The sequence below is a fragment of the Ptychodera flava genome, chromosome 3, assembly GCF_041260155.1.
Source record: "Ptychodera flava strain L36383 chromosome 3, AS_Pfla_20210202, whole genome shotgun sequence".
In the NCBI taxonomy this organism is placed as follows: Eukaryota; Metazoa; Hemichordata; class Enteropneusta; family Ptychoderidae; genus Ptychodera; species Ptychodera flava.
The window spans coordinates 10676273-10694062 of record NC_091930.1 but is presented as its reverse complement, the minus strand read 5'-3'; the positions used below and the strand labels follow the sequence as shown (position 1 = coordinate 10694062).

General features: G+C 38.3%; 2 protein-coding genes across 2 annotated transcripts; both read left to right on the top strand.

Annotated features, from left to right (window-relative positions):
* Positions 1-658: 658 nt before the first annotated feature.
* On the top strand, positions 659-1496 carry LOC139124953 (histone H2B, gonadal-like). Its single transcript, XM_070691071.1, has one exon. It carries the CDS (start codon positions 667-669, stop codon positions 1033-1035), a length of 369 nt encoding a protein of 122 aa, XP_070547172.1. The 5' UTR covers positions 659-666; the 3' UTR covers positions 1036-1496.
* Positions 1497-4876: 3380 nt separating this feature from the next.
* On the top strand, positions 4877-14196 carry LOC139129536 (UDP-N-acetylglucosamine--dolichyl-phosphate N-acetylglucosaminephosphotransferase-like). Its single transcript, XM_070695187.1, has 8 exons — positions 4877-5223; positions 6479-6599; positions 7407-7620; positions 8447-8596; positions 9512-9596; positions 10292-10480; positions 11318-11561; positions 12449-14196. Exons 1-8 carry the CDS (start codon positions 5081-5083, stop codon positions 12518-12520), a joined length of 1218 nt encoding a protein of 405 aa, XP_070551288.1. The 5' UTR covers positions 4877-5080; the 3' UTR covers positions 12521-14196.
* Positions 14197-17790: the final 3594 nt, after the last annotated feature.

Below are 17790 nucleotides of genomic sequence, written 5' to 3'. Positions count from 1 at the left end.
TCGGTAAAATCTAAAAAAAATTCAAAATTTTAAAGACTTTTGCAGATTTTTTTTTTACGCCTTTGTCTTCTTATTTATTTTTTTTTTATTTTGCAAACTAGTTTGAAGATTTTTTTTTCCTAACTTTCTGCTCTGAAATTTTTTTTTTCTGTTTTTGACCACCCCCCTCCCAAGATCTAATGGTCCGTCAGTAAATGGAAGAGCGTCACTGACCCGCTCCGCCGATCGTGTAAAAATTGATTTGGGAAAAGTACAAATTTCACCGAAAATCGAAGAAATTACAGCCCCAAAATGACGTCCATCTGCGACGAGGACGGGGCAAAATAAGAAACGAGATCAAAATCGTGCAAGTTGGAAAGATTTTAATATGTAGGAGTAAAAAATGAGCCCCACACATGGTTTATCAGAAAAGAATTGTAGAAATTTTTGTCCAGTTCGTCGGACATGTCGGATTCCTGCAGTCTTGGTGTCAACCAACCACATTACCCCATCCGTACATGACGACACATTGTTGCAAATATTGTTTTCTTTCGCGTTCGCCAATTTTTGAAATGTAGTTTGCGATCCTAATTTGCATAATGTATGCTATAAATATTCGGAAAAATAGTGTGTACTAATTACTTTGGTCTATGGTCTAATCATCAGCAGTGTTCTGCATTGAAGAAAATGCCACCCAAAGGTAGCGGCAAAGGCGCCAAGAAGGCCGGCAAGGCGAAGGGCCGTCGTGGAGGTGAAAAGAAGAGAAAGAGGCGAAGACGTGAAAGCTATGGCATCTACATCTACAAGGTTCTGAAACAGGTCCATCCTGACACTGGTATTTCATCCAAGGCCATGTCCATCATGAACAGCTTCGTCAACGACGTCTTCGATCGCATCGCTGGCGAGGCATCTCGCCTGGCTCACTACAACAAGCGTTCCACCATCACCAGCAGAGAGATCCAGACCGCTGTCCGTCTCTTGCTGCCCGGTGAGCTTGCCAAGCACGCCGTCAGTGAGGGCACCAAAGCCGTCACCAAATACACCAGCTCTAAGTAAACCGTATGCTCAGCATACACATACCAAACGGCCCTTTTCAGGGCCACCACATCCTCAAGAAAGAGAACTACCGTTGGCGATGAAAAGCAAAATAATAGATGTTTTATTTTCATATGCAGATTGTTATTTACGATGTAATTATAGGGGAGGATTTTAAATTAAACCCTGGAGGTAAATTATGGGGAAAATAACTTTGGGATTGTAGAATTTCAACGCACTTTTATCTGACAGGGCCGGGTCAAAAAAGCGCTGTTGCAACAGATCTGGCTGTGCTGACTGTGGGTGGCACCTCAGAGAACACTGCAGCCAGAATAGCTCGTAACACATGCAAAAATATATGGTGGGACATCAATACTAAGAAGTGCGCAATATTGTAGTTTGTCTACGAATACATACAAATTCATAGAATAAACAACAGGCTTTACAGCTGAAAATCAAGATGTATTGATGGTATGTTTGAATCTCTGCTACCTCCATGTTCAAGGTACCTCCGTGATTTGAAGTAAAGAGATTAATAATGCAAAACATGTAAAGTGAAAGCCAGAATGGCATATGCGCACTATCATCCAACAAATGTAGTAGAAAGTAATTAGATCGATCTAGCATACTTAGGGATGGACCATTAGACCTTGGGAGGGGGGGGGGGTGGAAATTTTTTTTTTACTATTGTAAATTTCTGAAATTTTTTTTTCCAATTGAGATTAGCTGCGCAAATTTTTTTTTCAGAGTAAATTTTCAGATTTATAATTTTTTTTTCGTTCGTCATTGTCTGAAGATAAAGACGGCAAACATGTGGTGCCAAGCACCACAAGCGGCAACGCAAGCGGTCACTGGAAGAGGTCAGGAGAGGGGTGTCCCCCTGCTGCTGTTGGAGCTTTTGAAAATAGAGATTAAATGGTGTTATTTGGTGGCACTTGGGGAGTATTTTTGCGGGGGGGGGGGGGTGGTCAGGAGGGGGTGTCCCCCTCCTGCCGTTGGAGCTTTTGAAAAATAGAGATTAAAATGGTGTTATTTGGTGGCACTTGGGGAGTATTTTTGCCGGGGGAGGTCAGGAGGGGGGTGTCCCCCCTCCTGCTGTTGGAGCTTTTGAAAAATAGAGATAAAAATGGTGTTATTTGGTGGCACTTGGGAGCATTTTTTCGGATTACACATCTTCCTCTGAAACATGGTCTTCTTGCTCCTCAGTAGCTTCGTATACCGGTAGTTTTGAAAATTGACTATTTTGGTTTCCCTGGCTTCCCTTTCTACTGCGTGGTGAAATGCCTACATTCACCCCACCAAACATCATGCATATCTCATGATTTACAATTGATTTTGACAAGCTGAGAAGCTAAAATAAGCTAAATAATATAGTGAAATTTGCATATTTGTGTTTTTAGAGCAATTGTTGCCCTTTTTTGATCAAAACATCTATTTCTCTGTAGCAGCATGTCCAAATTGATTAGATGTGTATAGATGTGTTGAAATTTCAATATTTGTCTTTTTGGGCAATTTATGCCATTCATGGTCAAAAAATCTGTATTCTCTGAAAGGGCTTGTCCAATTTCTTTGAAATTTGCTACTCAAAAACGAATAACCATGCAGATTATTCAGTAGTTGCTATCGAGAAACTTTCATAGTTCAACCCTTTTATGTGTTTTTTGTGTTGGGATTTGTTGGATAGATGGCATTCTACGTAGTGTATTGTACGGTTGAATGTTAAAACATGTGTTGCTGTTGTTATTTGAGGCTGGTTTTTGAGAAAAAAGAATTGAAAATGCCTTTTTAAAAGCAAAATATACATAATGACTTGATATGTTGTTTTATCATTATTGACGTGTTTCTACTTGTTCACCCATTCTTACATTCATCATTGTAATAAAATGCTGTGAAAAAAATGAAACTGATGTGGCCTGCATCTGTTTACCTTGATCTTAAAAGGCAAATACAACTTGCTGTCTTGACAACCATACCATAGTTTCAATGCTTTACCTGGTGTACCTGCTTGGTTTGTACGCAGGAAACAAGTAGAAAACAGGCTCTATAATTTCATAATTTTCAAGTGATCAGAATACAAAAGTCCTGAAAAGATAAGATAATCACAACTTCCAGTATAAGGGATACAGTCACTCTAAATGTATAAATTAAAATTAAAAATGTGCCGGGAGGATGTATTAAAAATACAGAAAGTTGCTTACTGTCGGTAAAATCTAAAAAAATTCAAAATTTTAAAGACTTTTGCAGATTTTTTTTTTACGCCTTTGTCTTCTTATTTATTTTTTTTTTATTTTGCAAACTAGTTTGAAGATTTTTTTTTTTCCTAACTTTCTGCTCTGAAAATTTTTTTTTTCTGTTTTTGACCACCCCCCTCCCAAGATCTAATGGTCCGTCCCTTAGCTCCAATTTAAAACTAGCTAAAAACTCCTTCGCCTTCCCCTCAGAGGATTACATTTGCACTTTGATTATCCACGGGCCCTCCAACAAGTTAGAAAAAAAAATCACAAAAATGTAGACGACATGAATGTAAGTGAAAAAGGCTTATCATAGTTTTACGACGATTTTATCACACAACCTTTAGGGAGCGTTCAGTTTTTACGGCCTGGGGGGGCCGGCAAAATCTTGTCGCCGGTGTTCGAAAAAATATAGACCCCCCCTGCATTTTTTGTGAAAAAAAGATGACCCCCCCTTTGTCAGATGAAAAAATTCGATGACCCCCCCCCCCCCACTGAAAAATAACCAAAACCCATATGTCAAATTTACCCGCATGGTTTGGATTTGAACTCCGGTACGCGGCACACTTTATTCGTGTAGCACAGATGCCAGTGCACAAACTTCTCAGCCACATCCATTGAAACGTCTGTTAATTAGGACGACTGTAAGGCAATTTTTAACTTCTTTCCATGGACAACTTATGTCCATGGACATTGTATAAAGTAAACTTTATTGGAGTGGTTCGCCAAAGGCAGCCCTCCGGTTAAGAGGGTCATGGGCCATTACGTAAAGTCAGCTTTATTCTAGTGGGCCGCCAAGGGCGGCCCGCCGGTAAAGAGGGTCGATCATGGCCATGGCATAAAGTGAACTTTATTGTTGGTATTATGTTTTTGAAAATGTGGTGACCCCCCCTTTCCTACCAGTGAAAAAGCGATGACCCCCCCCCCTTTGCGGATTCCAAAATTACGATGACCCCCCCCCCCCTGGATTTTGCCGCCCCCCCCGGCCGTAAAAACTGAACGGTCCTTTTAATGGGTATTGATTGAAACTGATCGAGATGACTTGTATATGAGAGAGAGAGAGAGAGAGAGAGAGAGAGAGAGAGAGAGAGAGAGAATTGACCTGTACTATCGACAAGCGCTTGTATAAACTATTGTTTATAACAATTTATGCCATTAAAATGTTTACCATCATATACACTTTGCTAAAAACCGACAAGAAAAGTACTTTATAGGGCCCTTACTTTTTATCGGGGCGCGCGCGGGGTGGACGCTGGCAGTGGGGAGGGGTTTGAGAGGGGTTTGTCAAGATTTGTATGGAACAATCTGACGTATTACTGAAATAGGAACGAATTGTTATAAAAAGGACTATATACATGTATGATTATTCTGTATGAAATGTGGAAACAACGTTAACGATAAATAGGTTTGCCAGAAATCATAGACAATGGAGCGGTACTGCCTATGGTAAAACCGCAGGCCCTTCAGGGCACAGGCGCTTGACCGGACGCTTCGCGAAACTTGTTGTATTACCCATATATTACGTAGATTATTCGCTAAGCGACGGGCCAAGCCTTGCCAAGCGCCTGTGATTCAGTTGCGCTGCCGGACAAATACAAGGGAACAAAATAATAGTAAAATTGGGTTCATAGGTCAACAGTCTTGCGCATTGAAGACGACACGATCAGCTGTTTTTACAAACCGAGCAAGCAAGGGCAATTCAGCAGCTCAGAATGTAATGCCACGTACCCACGATCGTGTGCAACCTTCCAGGATTTAATCGGAGTAGTTTTGAAGTCTGTAAGTCCTTCGTTTGTCCTCTTGACTTTGGTGAAGTTTGACGGGCGTTTGTAAAGATGTATTTGCCGTTGATAGTGAACGTGTTGCTATCGGTGTCGGGGTTCCTGGTCACCGTCGCTATCATACCCAGTTTCTACCAGATTTTCATCAATGCCAACATGTTTGGTCGTGACCTGAACAAAACGTCCAAGGAAAAAGTGTAAGTAGAGTTGTTCGTTGTCAAGTTTTAATAAGGACACGTGTCTCGTTTATGAGGTCAAAAATTTATGATGCAAGCGTTTAATACGCTACTTCCGGGGTACACTGCCTTCCAATAGTTCAATGACCCTTTGACCTTACCTGACTGATAGTATTGTAACGTTGTGATAACCGTGTAACCATGGAGGTATGGTGTAACTATCTACTCACGATTCAATGCATCATTGAAATACACGTACATAGAATCCGATGATGCAATTTATGACCTTGTTTTGTCGCTGTTAAGACGAGATAGATATTATTGCCAGTAGCTGTAACCATGGAGGTACTACTAACACATAGTGTGCTGCCTCCTCAAATGTCTATGCTGTAACCATGGATGTACTTTACATCCATGCTTGTTGTTTTGTAAAGCAAAAACAATTTCCTACAATTCTACCGAAAGTTAGCTGATGTGATCAGTTGCCCATTGTAGAAGGAAAGATGGAACTTTGCCACAAAAAGTACATCAGGGAAAGCCATACATGGCAGGCTATATATAAATATCTCCATACAATTACAAAATCAAAGCAACTACCCAAGTATGCAGAGCGTAAGTTAGCAGTGCCAACACAACACATTCTGTACAATTTTACAATTTTATCGTGGACAAGTTCTAGTCCAGAGTCAAATTCAGTCATAAAGGATATTTGAGTTGACCTACATAGTACAGGCTGTATTGACAAATGTAATACATCTGGCACTTTGGTAAATTGAACAGTATAGTGTTCCACGAAACAGAAGGAAAACAACATGAAATATTGGCACATCAATAGTAACAGCTAATGAAAGTCTAACGTTTCAAAAGAACAATAGTAAAAAGCAAAGAGCTTCTTTGGTTAATTTGGCGGTTTTAGAGTTAATCCTTTGAGTGCCTGAGTCAATTCTCTTTGTCTTGGTCATTATCATTCTCAAGCATACAGACTTTTTTTAGATCATGACATTTTTTTTCAGATTCTTGCCAAAATATTGATCACAAACATATAGCCAATGAAAAATTATGCCCATTTTGTCCAAAATTACAAAAAAAGAAAGATAAATATTCATAAAAATTGGTAAGATGTTGCTCTAAGATTTTGGTGGGAAAAATTAAAATACTGAAAGGGTTAATTGTCTAATGTCAAATTTTTGAATGCTAAAATTTAATATTACATGTATGTGATAAAATTTGAAAACTGATTTTAACTTTTTTCCATCTCGTATGTGTCTTCCTGTAGCCCTGAAGCTCTCGGTGTGATCTGTGGAGCAGTGTTCCTCATCATTATGTTTTTATTCATCCCGTTTCCGTTCATGGAAGTATTCCTACAGGAGAAACTGGAAGAGTTTCCACATCATGAGGTGAGTACGATGTAATCTAGTTCATTGGCAAGAGATTCATGTTGAAACTTGACACAAAAGCATGCCTTCAGTAATACTGTATCATTGGTGACCAAGGCTCCATGAATTGTACCAGTATACATAATTCTAAAATTATAGAAGTCAACCGCATCAGTTTTATCAGTCATGTTTAACCGTTATCCTGCCAAGTTGATACAAGTATTTCACCGATATGTCAAGTTTGTTCGAAGTGGTCAGGTACAACATGTCATGTGTTGCATTTTAACAAAGCCTTGAGCATTTGCTGACAAATGAAAATGTTGTTGTTAAACCATAATAGTGATTAAGTGAAAACATGGTTAGATTTTGGCTCAATGTTTGTTTTTACTACCCAGGCAGATGGGGAAGTGAAAGGGGACATGATGATTAAAGCGACTGCACTTCCCAAAATCATGCATCACATTTCTAGTTTGTTTCACAATTTTCTAATTCTCCAATAGAAAATTGAATGGGAAGATTAAGTCTTTATTTTGGTGTATTTATTTTCATTAGGTACATTCACAAATATTCTGCCTGTGTTTCCATGTTTTTTATCCTGTTCACCCCTGATTCCACATGAACAGGTCCACACTCACCATTGACCACAAAGGGTTTTGGGCCAAACCATATTTGTGAAAGGGTTAAATAAATATAAACAATTGATTCAGCTGTAATCTCAGATATCATAGATACAGCTGCAGTCTCCTTCAGGCAGGCAAAGTGTATGACTCATTTTCACTTGAATACGAATGTGCTGGCTTAGACTAACAGTTTTGTTTTCCCTTTCAGTTTGTAAAGTTCATCTGCGCTCTGCTGTCCATCTGCTGTATGATATTTCTAGGCTTTGCAGACGACGCCCTCAACCTGAAATGGAGACACAAGCTGCTTCTTCCAAGCATGGCGTCGCTGCCGTTACTGATGGTGTATCTGGTGAATTTTGGCAATACAACAATTATCGTCCCAAAGCCATTCCGATTCATGCTTGGAATGGAGCTTGATTTGAGTAAGTCCCTCCTTCAAACCAGTTTGACCACAGTCCCTCCACCTACCGTGTGTGGAGGGACTGTTTTGTGACAATATAGATTTCTGAACTCTCCGAGTGAATTAAAATAAGTTATCTGTAGTCAGGACTGTACCAAATACATATATGCGTGAATCAAATTGGAATTTAATTTTACTTCACTAATGAATGTGAACCGGCATGGATCATATTTGGAATGGTGTAAATTGTTTGTTAATCAATAATTGTGCACTCCATATATCAACATGCTGTAAATCTGAACTTGGAAGTTAGCAAATGGTATTCAGAGTCAAATCAAGGGAAATCAAATCAAATCAAATCAAATGATTTTATCATATCATATCATACATTGCACATACAGTTTGACGCATCTGACTGTACTATACAATTCTGATGAAGTTCACAGATTGCTCACATGGTGATTTCACAATGACATTATAAAGTCTACAGCCATTTAATCTGTTCACTCCAATTCACTGTAAACAGGTCCAAAACTTTCATTGATAACAATGTAATTGGTTTAGGCCAAACCAAGGTGGTGAGAGGAATGACCTGTCTACCTCTAAATTTAAGTACATTCCAGTTGTTTTCCACTGCAAAATTGGATCTCAACATTGACAAAAACAAAAAAACAAACAGAGATAAAAGGGTCAAGTCTAATAGTATAACCCACAAATGATAGTGTACTTTATGTACTCTACGTGTATTCTTATCTGTGGCCTGAATGCTTTATAATTATTTTATATCAATATGAAATTCCATCTGCAATATAATACTCAACAATTTCTTTCCAACTCTCAATCCACAGGTATTTTGTACTATGTGTACATGGGTATGTTGGCTGTATTTTGTACCAACGCCATCAACATCTTGGCCGGTATTAACGGCATCGAGGCTGGACAGTCATTGGTCATCGCACTATCCATCATCACATTTAACATCGTGGAATATTCCAGAGGTGTGTACTGTTAGGGATGGACCATAAAATCTTTGTTAAGTATGGACATAGAGATATCTGTTTAGTTCAAAGATTTGACATATTTTTTTAATCTAAAATTTGTAACTGTTTTTCAGTGTACTGTCAGTCTTGTGAATGGTGTGTGACATTCAAATTCAATGGTTTACTGCACAAGAAATACAAAATATTCTGTTGAAACACTTTCAAGTCACAGGGGCATTGAGTACATAATGCAGTGACTAGGTCAACAGTTGTGGACTGCTACAGTGTTCGGTAAAGGTAGTAATCTGGTAAAAGTTGTAAAACCAAACTTACAAAAGTACCAGGATGGAGAGACATGTGTGGGTCATGAAACTGGCCAAATTATACGTGGTCACATTGGAAGTTGCTGATAAACGAAATATGATAATTACTATTTACATGATTATTTTGGAGGGAAAAACAAAACCTTCCCTTTATGAAACTTATGCACATTGTGAGTTTGAATCCGACTGAAAATTTACCAAAGTTTCTACCCTAAGTGGATAGTTCTATCATATACCCTCCTCTGTTGGTTAACAGAGTTGTCACTGAGGCTGTCTTTCGCCCAGTAGAGTGACATATTCATTGCTCTAATAAAGTTTGTGAGCGATGTGTGATAGGGAGTACCGGTATGTGAGTGTGGCAGCTGCACAAACTCTACAGCATGTGGAGGTGTCACCATCAGAAAAATTGTAACAACTCAACTTGGTTATTGAACCACTCTTTTCAACGGTTTGGATTTTGTCAAGCTGTTTTGAAAGGGATTGTATCGCTCCTGGCAACTTCATGCTGTACATTAAGAGTTTGAATCTTATCAAGAGTTGGGCGGACTTTATTGAGAAGTGAGAATTCATATTTCACAAACACGCAAACAACATGTGCTTTCATCAATAGGTTACGCTCAAGATGATCACCTTCTATCACTGTATATCATGATGCCGTTTGTCGGTGTGTGCGCTGCTCTGCTTTACTATAATTGGTAAGTCCAAGTAAAGGGATTGATAATTTTCAGAAACCGTTATTGCAATAATTAGAATGATGAATGTTAAATTTACCTGTGCTACAGCTAGCTAGTGTATAATATGTACTGCAACAGGAAAAACTTAGGATTAGGATTGACCATGTGCATTTTGGTGGGAGGGGTAGTCAAGGATGCTGACATGCAATTGTTGTTTTCGTATTTGAACATTTTATAAATTAATGTTTTGAATTTTTTTTCGTACGATTATTATTACATTTTCAAAATGTACACTTTTTTATCAGCCAACCTGCATGTCAATAATTTATTTCAAAAATCAGCGTGGCTGCAAAATAGATTTAAGAAATTTTACCCCTCATTTTTGACTATCCCCTCCCAAAGTCCATCCCTTACCAAAGTGTTTTAGTCCATGGACAGTCTGGCTATGATAAGTTATATCAAAAATAGTACAAAACATCAGAGAGTTGAAAGAGGACATACATAATTTATGTTTTGTGTCCAAAGATAGCACATCACAAGAAAATTGTAGACTTTGAAATCGTTATTCTTTAGAATTGCATCGTTGACAATAGTACTGTCAGTTGCCAGCAGTTGATGATATCTTTTTTATATTGGACCCGAACATACAATTTCCTCCCACAAACTTTCAGTTCAATTGTAATTGGATGGAATAATTGTTTTTCCCTGTTATTTAGGTATCCATCCAGGGTATTTGTAGGAGACACATTCTGCTACTTTGCTGGCATGACATTTGCTGTCGTCGGAATTCTTGGACACTTCAGCAAGACCATGCTGTTGTTTTTCATTCCCCAAGTCATCAACTTTCTCTATTCAATACCTCAGCTGTTTCACTTGGTACCTTGTCCCAGACACAGACTACCCAAGTAAGTTTTTTCCCGACGTTGTAGAAACGTCAGCACCATTTTCAACAATCTCTCTTTTTTCATCACAAGCAAATTGTGATTTTAGTTGATCCTCGAACAATACTTGAGCAAGTCATGCACAATGCATCTAATTTCATTTCCATATATAGATATGTTAATCTGTCACTTCCTGTGTGGCACCATGTATAATTCCTGCAGTTTACGGCATCCAATACCCAAAGAATAGCATATTCATTGTGTACACAAACAACATTATGCATCCCAAAATATACATGAATCCTAAGGGATCATCTCAGATTGCCGCATAAGTTCAAAATGCGAAATTCGTTTGTTTATGGGGGGAAGGGGTTTGACCTCCATGTAATTAGTGAACTTCACTTTCGCACTTGCATTTTGCGATCACAAGTTTTCCAGTAGCTATGGTAAAATGCTACATTGTACTCTCAGGCAGACATCAACAATTTTCACTTTTGGACTTTCATTTAGGGGGAGGGGTTTTGATCTAAAAGAAGGAATTTCACTTCTTGAACTTATGCGACAATCTGACACGGTCTCAAAGATATTGTGCATACTTTCAATTTTAGTCATACACTACTATACAGTGAAACCTGTCTAAACCAAACCCTGTATAAACTGGAGCCTTTTCCCAGTCCTATTCCAATAGAACTCAATGTTAAAATGACCTCTGTAAATCAAACACCTCTCCAAACTGAACAATTTTCTCAGTCCCTGAATGGTTCAGTGTATATAGGTTTTACTATATTTGCGATACAAGGAATGTCTGACACATTTGATTGCAATCTCAGTAACACTCTTGTGTGTCTGATCTTTCTACAGATACAATCCACAGACAGACAAACTCGGCATGAGTTATTCCAGATTCAAACCATCGGAATTGAAGCCCCTCGGATCTCTGATCCTAAAAATATTCCATCTGTTTGGTCTGGTTGAAATCAACTATGACGTCGGCGAAGATGGCCAATACATGGAGTGCAACAACCTGACAATAATCAACTTCCTCATAAAAGTTATTGGACCTACGCATGAACAAACACTTACGATATATCTTTTATTAATACAGGTAAGATTTTTAACATTACAGGTACGGCCTTTCATACATAGTGTTGTCCCACATGCATGCTTGTTTTGCAATAATCAGTGTATTTGAGAAGGATATAACCGCCAACTCCATCTAATGCTCAGTTTCGTCAATAATTGTATTGTTCTATGCAAAGTATATTTATGAGCTTTGTTTAAGTATGCAAATCAGCTCATAATGAGCGGTCCTCAATGTAGATTGCTTATTGGCCTTAAATTGAACCTCGGATAGCCAACTAGGGGCAGGTAAATTTTTAGACAGGCAGTGAAATTTCACAGTTATCTTTCTGAAGGATAGTTGGAAACAATTGCTGAGTTTTGATTTGTTGATGTAAGAGGTAAAGTATACTGATTGTACAGAATGCCAGACATAATTATCAGGGCAGGTACTATTTTGCCTGAGCAAGCAACTTTTCAAATATCTGGTCAGTATTTTTCATGAATTTCCTCCACTGCAGTGTACTACATAAATTTTTGATACTGAAGCATTCACAAATATATGTGTTGTCAAGCCTTTTAAAGGACCAGCAGCTGTAACTTTTAATCATTGTTTTCACTATGAAATTGCAAGTTCTTGTTCTACTCCCCAAAGCATGTTGAAACACCAGCTATAAAGCTTGTCAACACAACATCTGCATGTGTAAAATGCATTGATATTTTTGACATTTGAGTTCTAATCTGGACTAGAATTCACTTACCAACAATAACAATGTAGTCTGCACATGTACAGGCTGAGTTGACTATCTGAATACTGTGTATATCAACATGCTGTGGGAGTAGAATAAGAAACTGTGGTTGACATTAAAAACATAAATAGTGAAAAAATAACATATTCATGGTTTGGTATTTTTTTGTCTTCATATTTTGTAGGTTTTAGGAAGTTGTGTTGCATTCTTCATCAGATTTCAACTAGCCAGTATGTTCTACGATGTCGTCCACTAGCAGCATTGAAATCTCCACTGAGATGAGAAGATTAATGATATTGGAGATGTTTACACATCCACTGAAGGCAATAATCATTCAATGATAAAGTCAAGTCTAGTTACAATAGAATCAGAGAACGGAGAGACTTGCAGTACTTTCTTACACGTGTGAAACAAAAATTGTTATCACCCTTTACAGTGAAGTGACAAAAATGCCATCCCTTTTATTTTTATTTTGTTTGAGAAGTATTTTAGCACCACTTAAAGATCTCTAATCTTTGAGATATTTTATTCTGTCTACAAAATACGGTTTCTTTTTCTACTTCCTAAACAATGTTGCAATGCCTTGACTTTTATCAACAACACAGCGTATGCGTGTAGGTACCGCCCGATGTTATCTTCGACAACTGAATGAAGACAAAGGCTGAATTCATTTGTCAAAAGTGACATTGCATATTGTATACTGTGTTACATTTGCAGGGGCCTACAATTTATGTTTCAACGTACATCTGGGGAAAAATAAGTGAATGTAATGGTTTTATAAAACAGAAGCACTGAAAATATAATCAAAGTTATAGCTTTTGTGTAACTTTTGCCATGCACTGGTAAGTGTACGGCAAATGAGAGAGGATACCAATGGTACAACACAAAACCTGCAAAGCATTCTTGTTATTTATGGGAACACAGAACTCAATTTGTGCATTTCATGGTATATTAGTGGCAATAAATAATTATGAATAGTAATTGTATGAAAGACAATTAACTTGAAATAATTTATTCTGTGGCATTTATGAAAATTGTTCACATTATTAGACAAATGGGAAAAGACTGCTTTAAAAACAAAAGATTAGACATTTTGCTCAAGTAAAAACAGAAAAAGGCTCAAAAGATGTATATTGTTTGTTTCCTTTACTTTTTTCATGATAAATTGAAAGGCTTTAAATCATGACTGACAGTCTCATTACAGAGAGTGGTATATTTTCCACCCTGTGATGTATCACAATCAAGTGTTTAGATGAAACTGACATGAACTTGATTTTGAATTTTTCACCTGAAGAAGTCCTCTTGCAATATGCCACAAGAATACTGGGCTTCATAAAAAGGTTTATTCAAATTAAATTTTTTTCAAGGAAATACACATTTTTAATTGTATGGTTTCCTTTTTCTATATGTGATCTGACACTGCAGCCAATGGCCAGTTTTTCTGTGCAATCAACAACAGTTGACCTTTGACTCCATGGTCTTTTTCTAATGCCTTTTGTAAAAAAATAATCATTAAACCAGATTTTCGGAAGGTCATCAACTGACGTTTAACCTCCTGCTCTCTCTTCAGCTGTGGTGACATTTTTTGAAAGGTACCATGACACCATTGTTTTTTAGTATTTGACTGTTGGCCTGCTGATCTTTGTTTTGCTCTCACTAATTTTCATCGGGAAAGAATAATTTCATTCCAAAATGTAGTAGGACAACACTTGAAAACATAAAAAAATTGTGAAAATGGCCTCAGAAGCGAAAGCTTCTGAATCACTCAGTGATTGTGTTATTTGTTCTGATGCTGTACATTCATTTCAGTATTTCTAAAGATAATAAGCTGAACCATGATTATTTGATGTTTTGTGTTTTGATTCTGAAGTATGGTACAAATGAATGGATTTTAAAAACGAGCCGACAATAAATTAAGTTTTAAAAAACAGACTATTTATGATTTGGATTCTTTCTTATGGAAATATATGCCTATCAGTATGTGGACACAAATCAATGAGAAACAAGGCAATACTTGCAATTTCTCTCTCTCTCTCTTTCTCTCTCTCCTCTCTCTCTCTCTCTCTCTTCTCTCTCTCTCTTTCTCTCTCTCTCTCTCTCTCTGGTAAAACAAAAGACGTTATTTGTTGGTCCTTGAGGGCGCTCGCTTTAATTCATCCACCGTCCTATACAATCCCAGCGGGATATATGTCTCAACACAGGTCCCTTCTTGCTATTGTTTATTTCATTTTAATGCCTATGAGTGTGGTATGTATTGCCAATGAAGATTTATTGTACCAACCTGTTGGTGTCTTGTCTCATTTTATCACTGGTTTTGCAAAGATTTCTTTTTCTCCTCCACTGTATTTGTCTTTTGACAATCTTACTCGAAGGTTTATGGCAGTGTTGAGTCTAGCTGCAATAATTGTAGCCCTTGGTTGGTGGGGATTGGGCTTCTGTCGTGCGGCTCGCGCCTTGCCCCAACCAGGGCTACAATTTCTCCCTATACCTGCTAGTGTAAAAGCTGCAGTGCGGATCTACACTGCATGGTCAAGGCACACACGGGGCCGCATTATTAGAGAATCTCGCCTTACCGTGTGCAAATTTCACTATAATCCTGCTCCCGGATAATGTTAGAGCCCTTGTAACTCCTATCGATGGTCAACTTTACTCCTTGCGGCTGAAAAATGACAGTTTAATGACTCAGGCGCGAAGTCAATTCGAACTGGACCGCCGTCGTTGAACTCTGTACCCAGCCGACTTGTACCATTACATTTTAGGGGTGGCCGACAGGTGTGAGGGACTAATGAAAACGGTGGCACTAGCAGTACAGTAGCGCGCTAGTGGCAGTATAGTTGTTGTTATTTTAACGCTATCTTTTCGGAGGATTGAAAAAGGTCATAGGACTGTTTGCTCCTTTTCAATTACTGCTAGAATACCACTATCGCTGAAAGCAAAGAGAGACCAGTGACCATTGAAGAACTTGCCATCTTTATTTCCTGAGAAGTGAAAGAGATATTCACGCCATGCAAAGTCTGTCGTCTCGTCTTTGCCATTTTATACAGATGCTCTGACAACAAGAGGACACCGCGATATAATTATAAAATATCCAATCGATATTTACGGCTAATATACTATACGATATAGATCTCTAAGGCTATAAAATCTTCGATATATATCGGATATTACCCGCCTAATTAACAAACTCTAGTATCATCTAGTAGCGAAGTTCGAGCCAGACTAGCGCTTGGCCAGAGCTGTAAAGTGGTGAAATGTCTGACAAATATTCGCAACTCTTTTTAATCTTGAAGCTTATAGTGGTACATTTTCCGACTGTTTCAAATGTGCTGAAATAGTTCCGATTCATAAGGGAGGCTCTAAAAGTGATGTTAACAACTATAGGCCTATCTCCCTTCTACCAGTTCTATCTAAAATACTAGAAAAACATGTTTATATTAGTTTTTACAGTTTTATGCTTTTAATCTTTTTTGTTACAACTCACAATCATCAGACAACATCACTCTTGTCACATTGCTTTAGTCAAGTTAACTGACCAGGGTCTATACTTTTACAGAATATAGATGAAGATAATTGTTTTTAGATATACTTAAAGATTTTTTTCATCGTTGATCATAACATTTTGCTGAGCGAACTTTCTGTGTACATGTTTTCTGATTTGTCACTGAAGTGGTTTCGATCAGACCTTACAGGAAGAAGTCAATGTTAGCTATTTAGGTGTACACGCTCATGTTTTGTCGATTGGTGCGGTGTATCTCAGGAGTCCATTTTTGGTCCACTTCGGATCATGTTATGTATGTCATTTTCCCCCCACACTCATCATGACATGAGTTTAATTAGTCTGGAACATTCTCAACTTTGTGTAAAAAGGGAAGCTTTAAATAGATACTACTACTACTGTGACTACTACTACTTCGGTGCTTCAAATTTTATCAGATTTATTCAAAAACTGCTGAGGTCAATATCAAAGCATGTATGTAAAACATGCTGATTACAAGGATTTGTTACAAAAGAAAGATGTATCCATGAAAAAGCACAGATGTGAAAATGATGTAAAGAAATCCTCATACAACCCGGCCTACTTCATCATTAAGATGTATGTTGACAGACAAGAAAATGCCGAAATTTTAAATTGATAAACACTGCATTATTGAAGTGGTCATGAGCAAATGGATGGAGGAAGTCCATCTGATTAAAATCAGGTGTAGAGTACGGCGACGTCTTCTTATGCGTACGCGGTATTCTCTCCGAGTCGCTGTCGCCTCTCACTACGCGACAGCGAGAGAATACCGCGTACGCATAAGAAGACGTCGCCGTACTCTACTTCTGATTTTAATCAGATTGGAGGAAGTCGTTCCTATATTAGGCTATTTCCATACTGAGTTCATCATGCACACTGTAAAGTTCACTATGGTTCGAAGCGAGACTACATAAATGTCCTGTGAGAAAATTAACCTGGAATGTAATCCGCGTTTGTGTAATGAGTTAAGAAATGCTACGACCCATACAAAAACAGTAAAATACCTACGTGTTGTATACAAATAGCAAAGTATTTGGCAAAGCTGCACTATAAGTAACTATAAATAAATATCGGCGATTTCACAGACCCGGCGTGCCGTGGCACAAGGCTAGTCATTGTAGTATCGTCTAGAGTCCGGAAATTGCCGATAAATATTCTGTAAGTATAGGCGATTTCACAGACGAAGAGTGCTGAGTCCAGTGTCGATCGGCGATTTCACAGTAATCCCGAAATCGTCGATATGTCAAACTTTGATACTAGATGGAAAATATCAGATTTAAAAAAAAAAATGTTCAAGTCACGCCGTCATGGACAAGAATGCCGTTTTGGCACCCCACTTCACACATTGTGACCTTTTAGTCGAACAGATTTTGCTTGGAACCACTCTTTCCACATTGAACAACAGCGGCATCTTGTAAATGTAGTTGTACCATGGAGGTGGATGGTTGAACTTTAATAGTTGTGAAAGTTGAACTAGTTATATGGAGTTTAACTTAGGCACACGCCTCTGAACAATGTACATGGACACAAAGTTCTAACTGCTTCAAATGACCCGTTCCCGTGTAGGATTTATTGAACTAGTACCTAACTTATTTGAGAAAGTTGGGAAGATAGAGCACAGGATTTATTGAACTAATTAAAATGCGTAGTTGAACTTCGGCAAAAGTATCTCTCTTTATTCACCAAGAGTTATATATTGTCATGAAAATTACCCACCCCTTTCAATCCCATAAACTAGTCCTACGAGTATGGCAAGAGTGTCCGGCTTTGGCTCCGGAGGCAGTGAAGGGCTACCCGTAAGCATGCTCATTCAGCTCCCTCACACCTGTCGGCCACCCCTAAATGTAATGGTACAAGTCGGCTGGGTACAGAGTTCAACGACGGCGGTCCAGTTCGAATTGACTTCGCGCCTGAGTCATTAAACTGTCATTTTTCAGCCGCAAGGAGTAAAGTTGACCATCGATAGGAGTTACAAGGGCTCTAACATATCCGGGAGCAGGATTATAGTG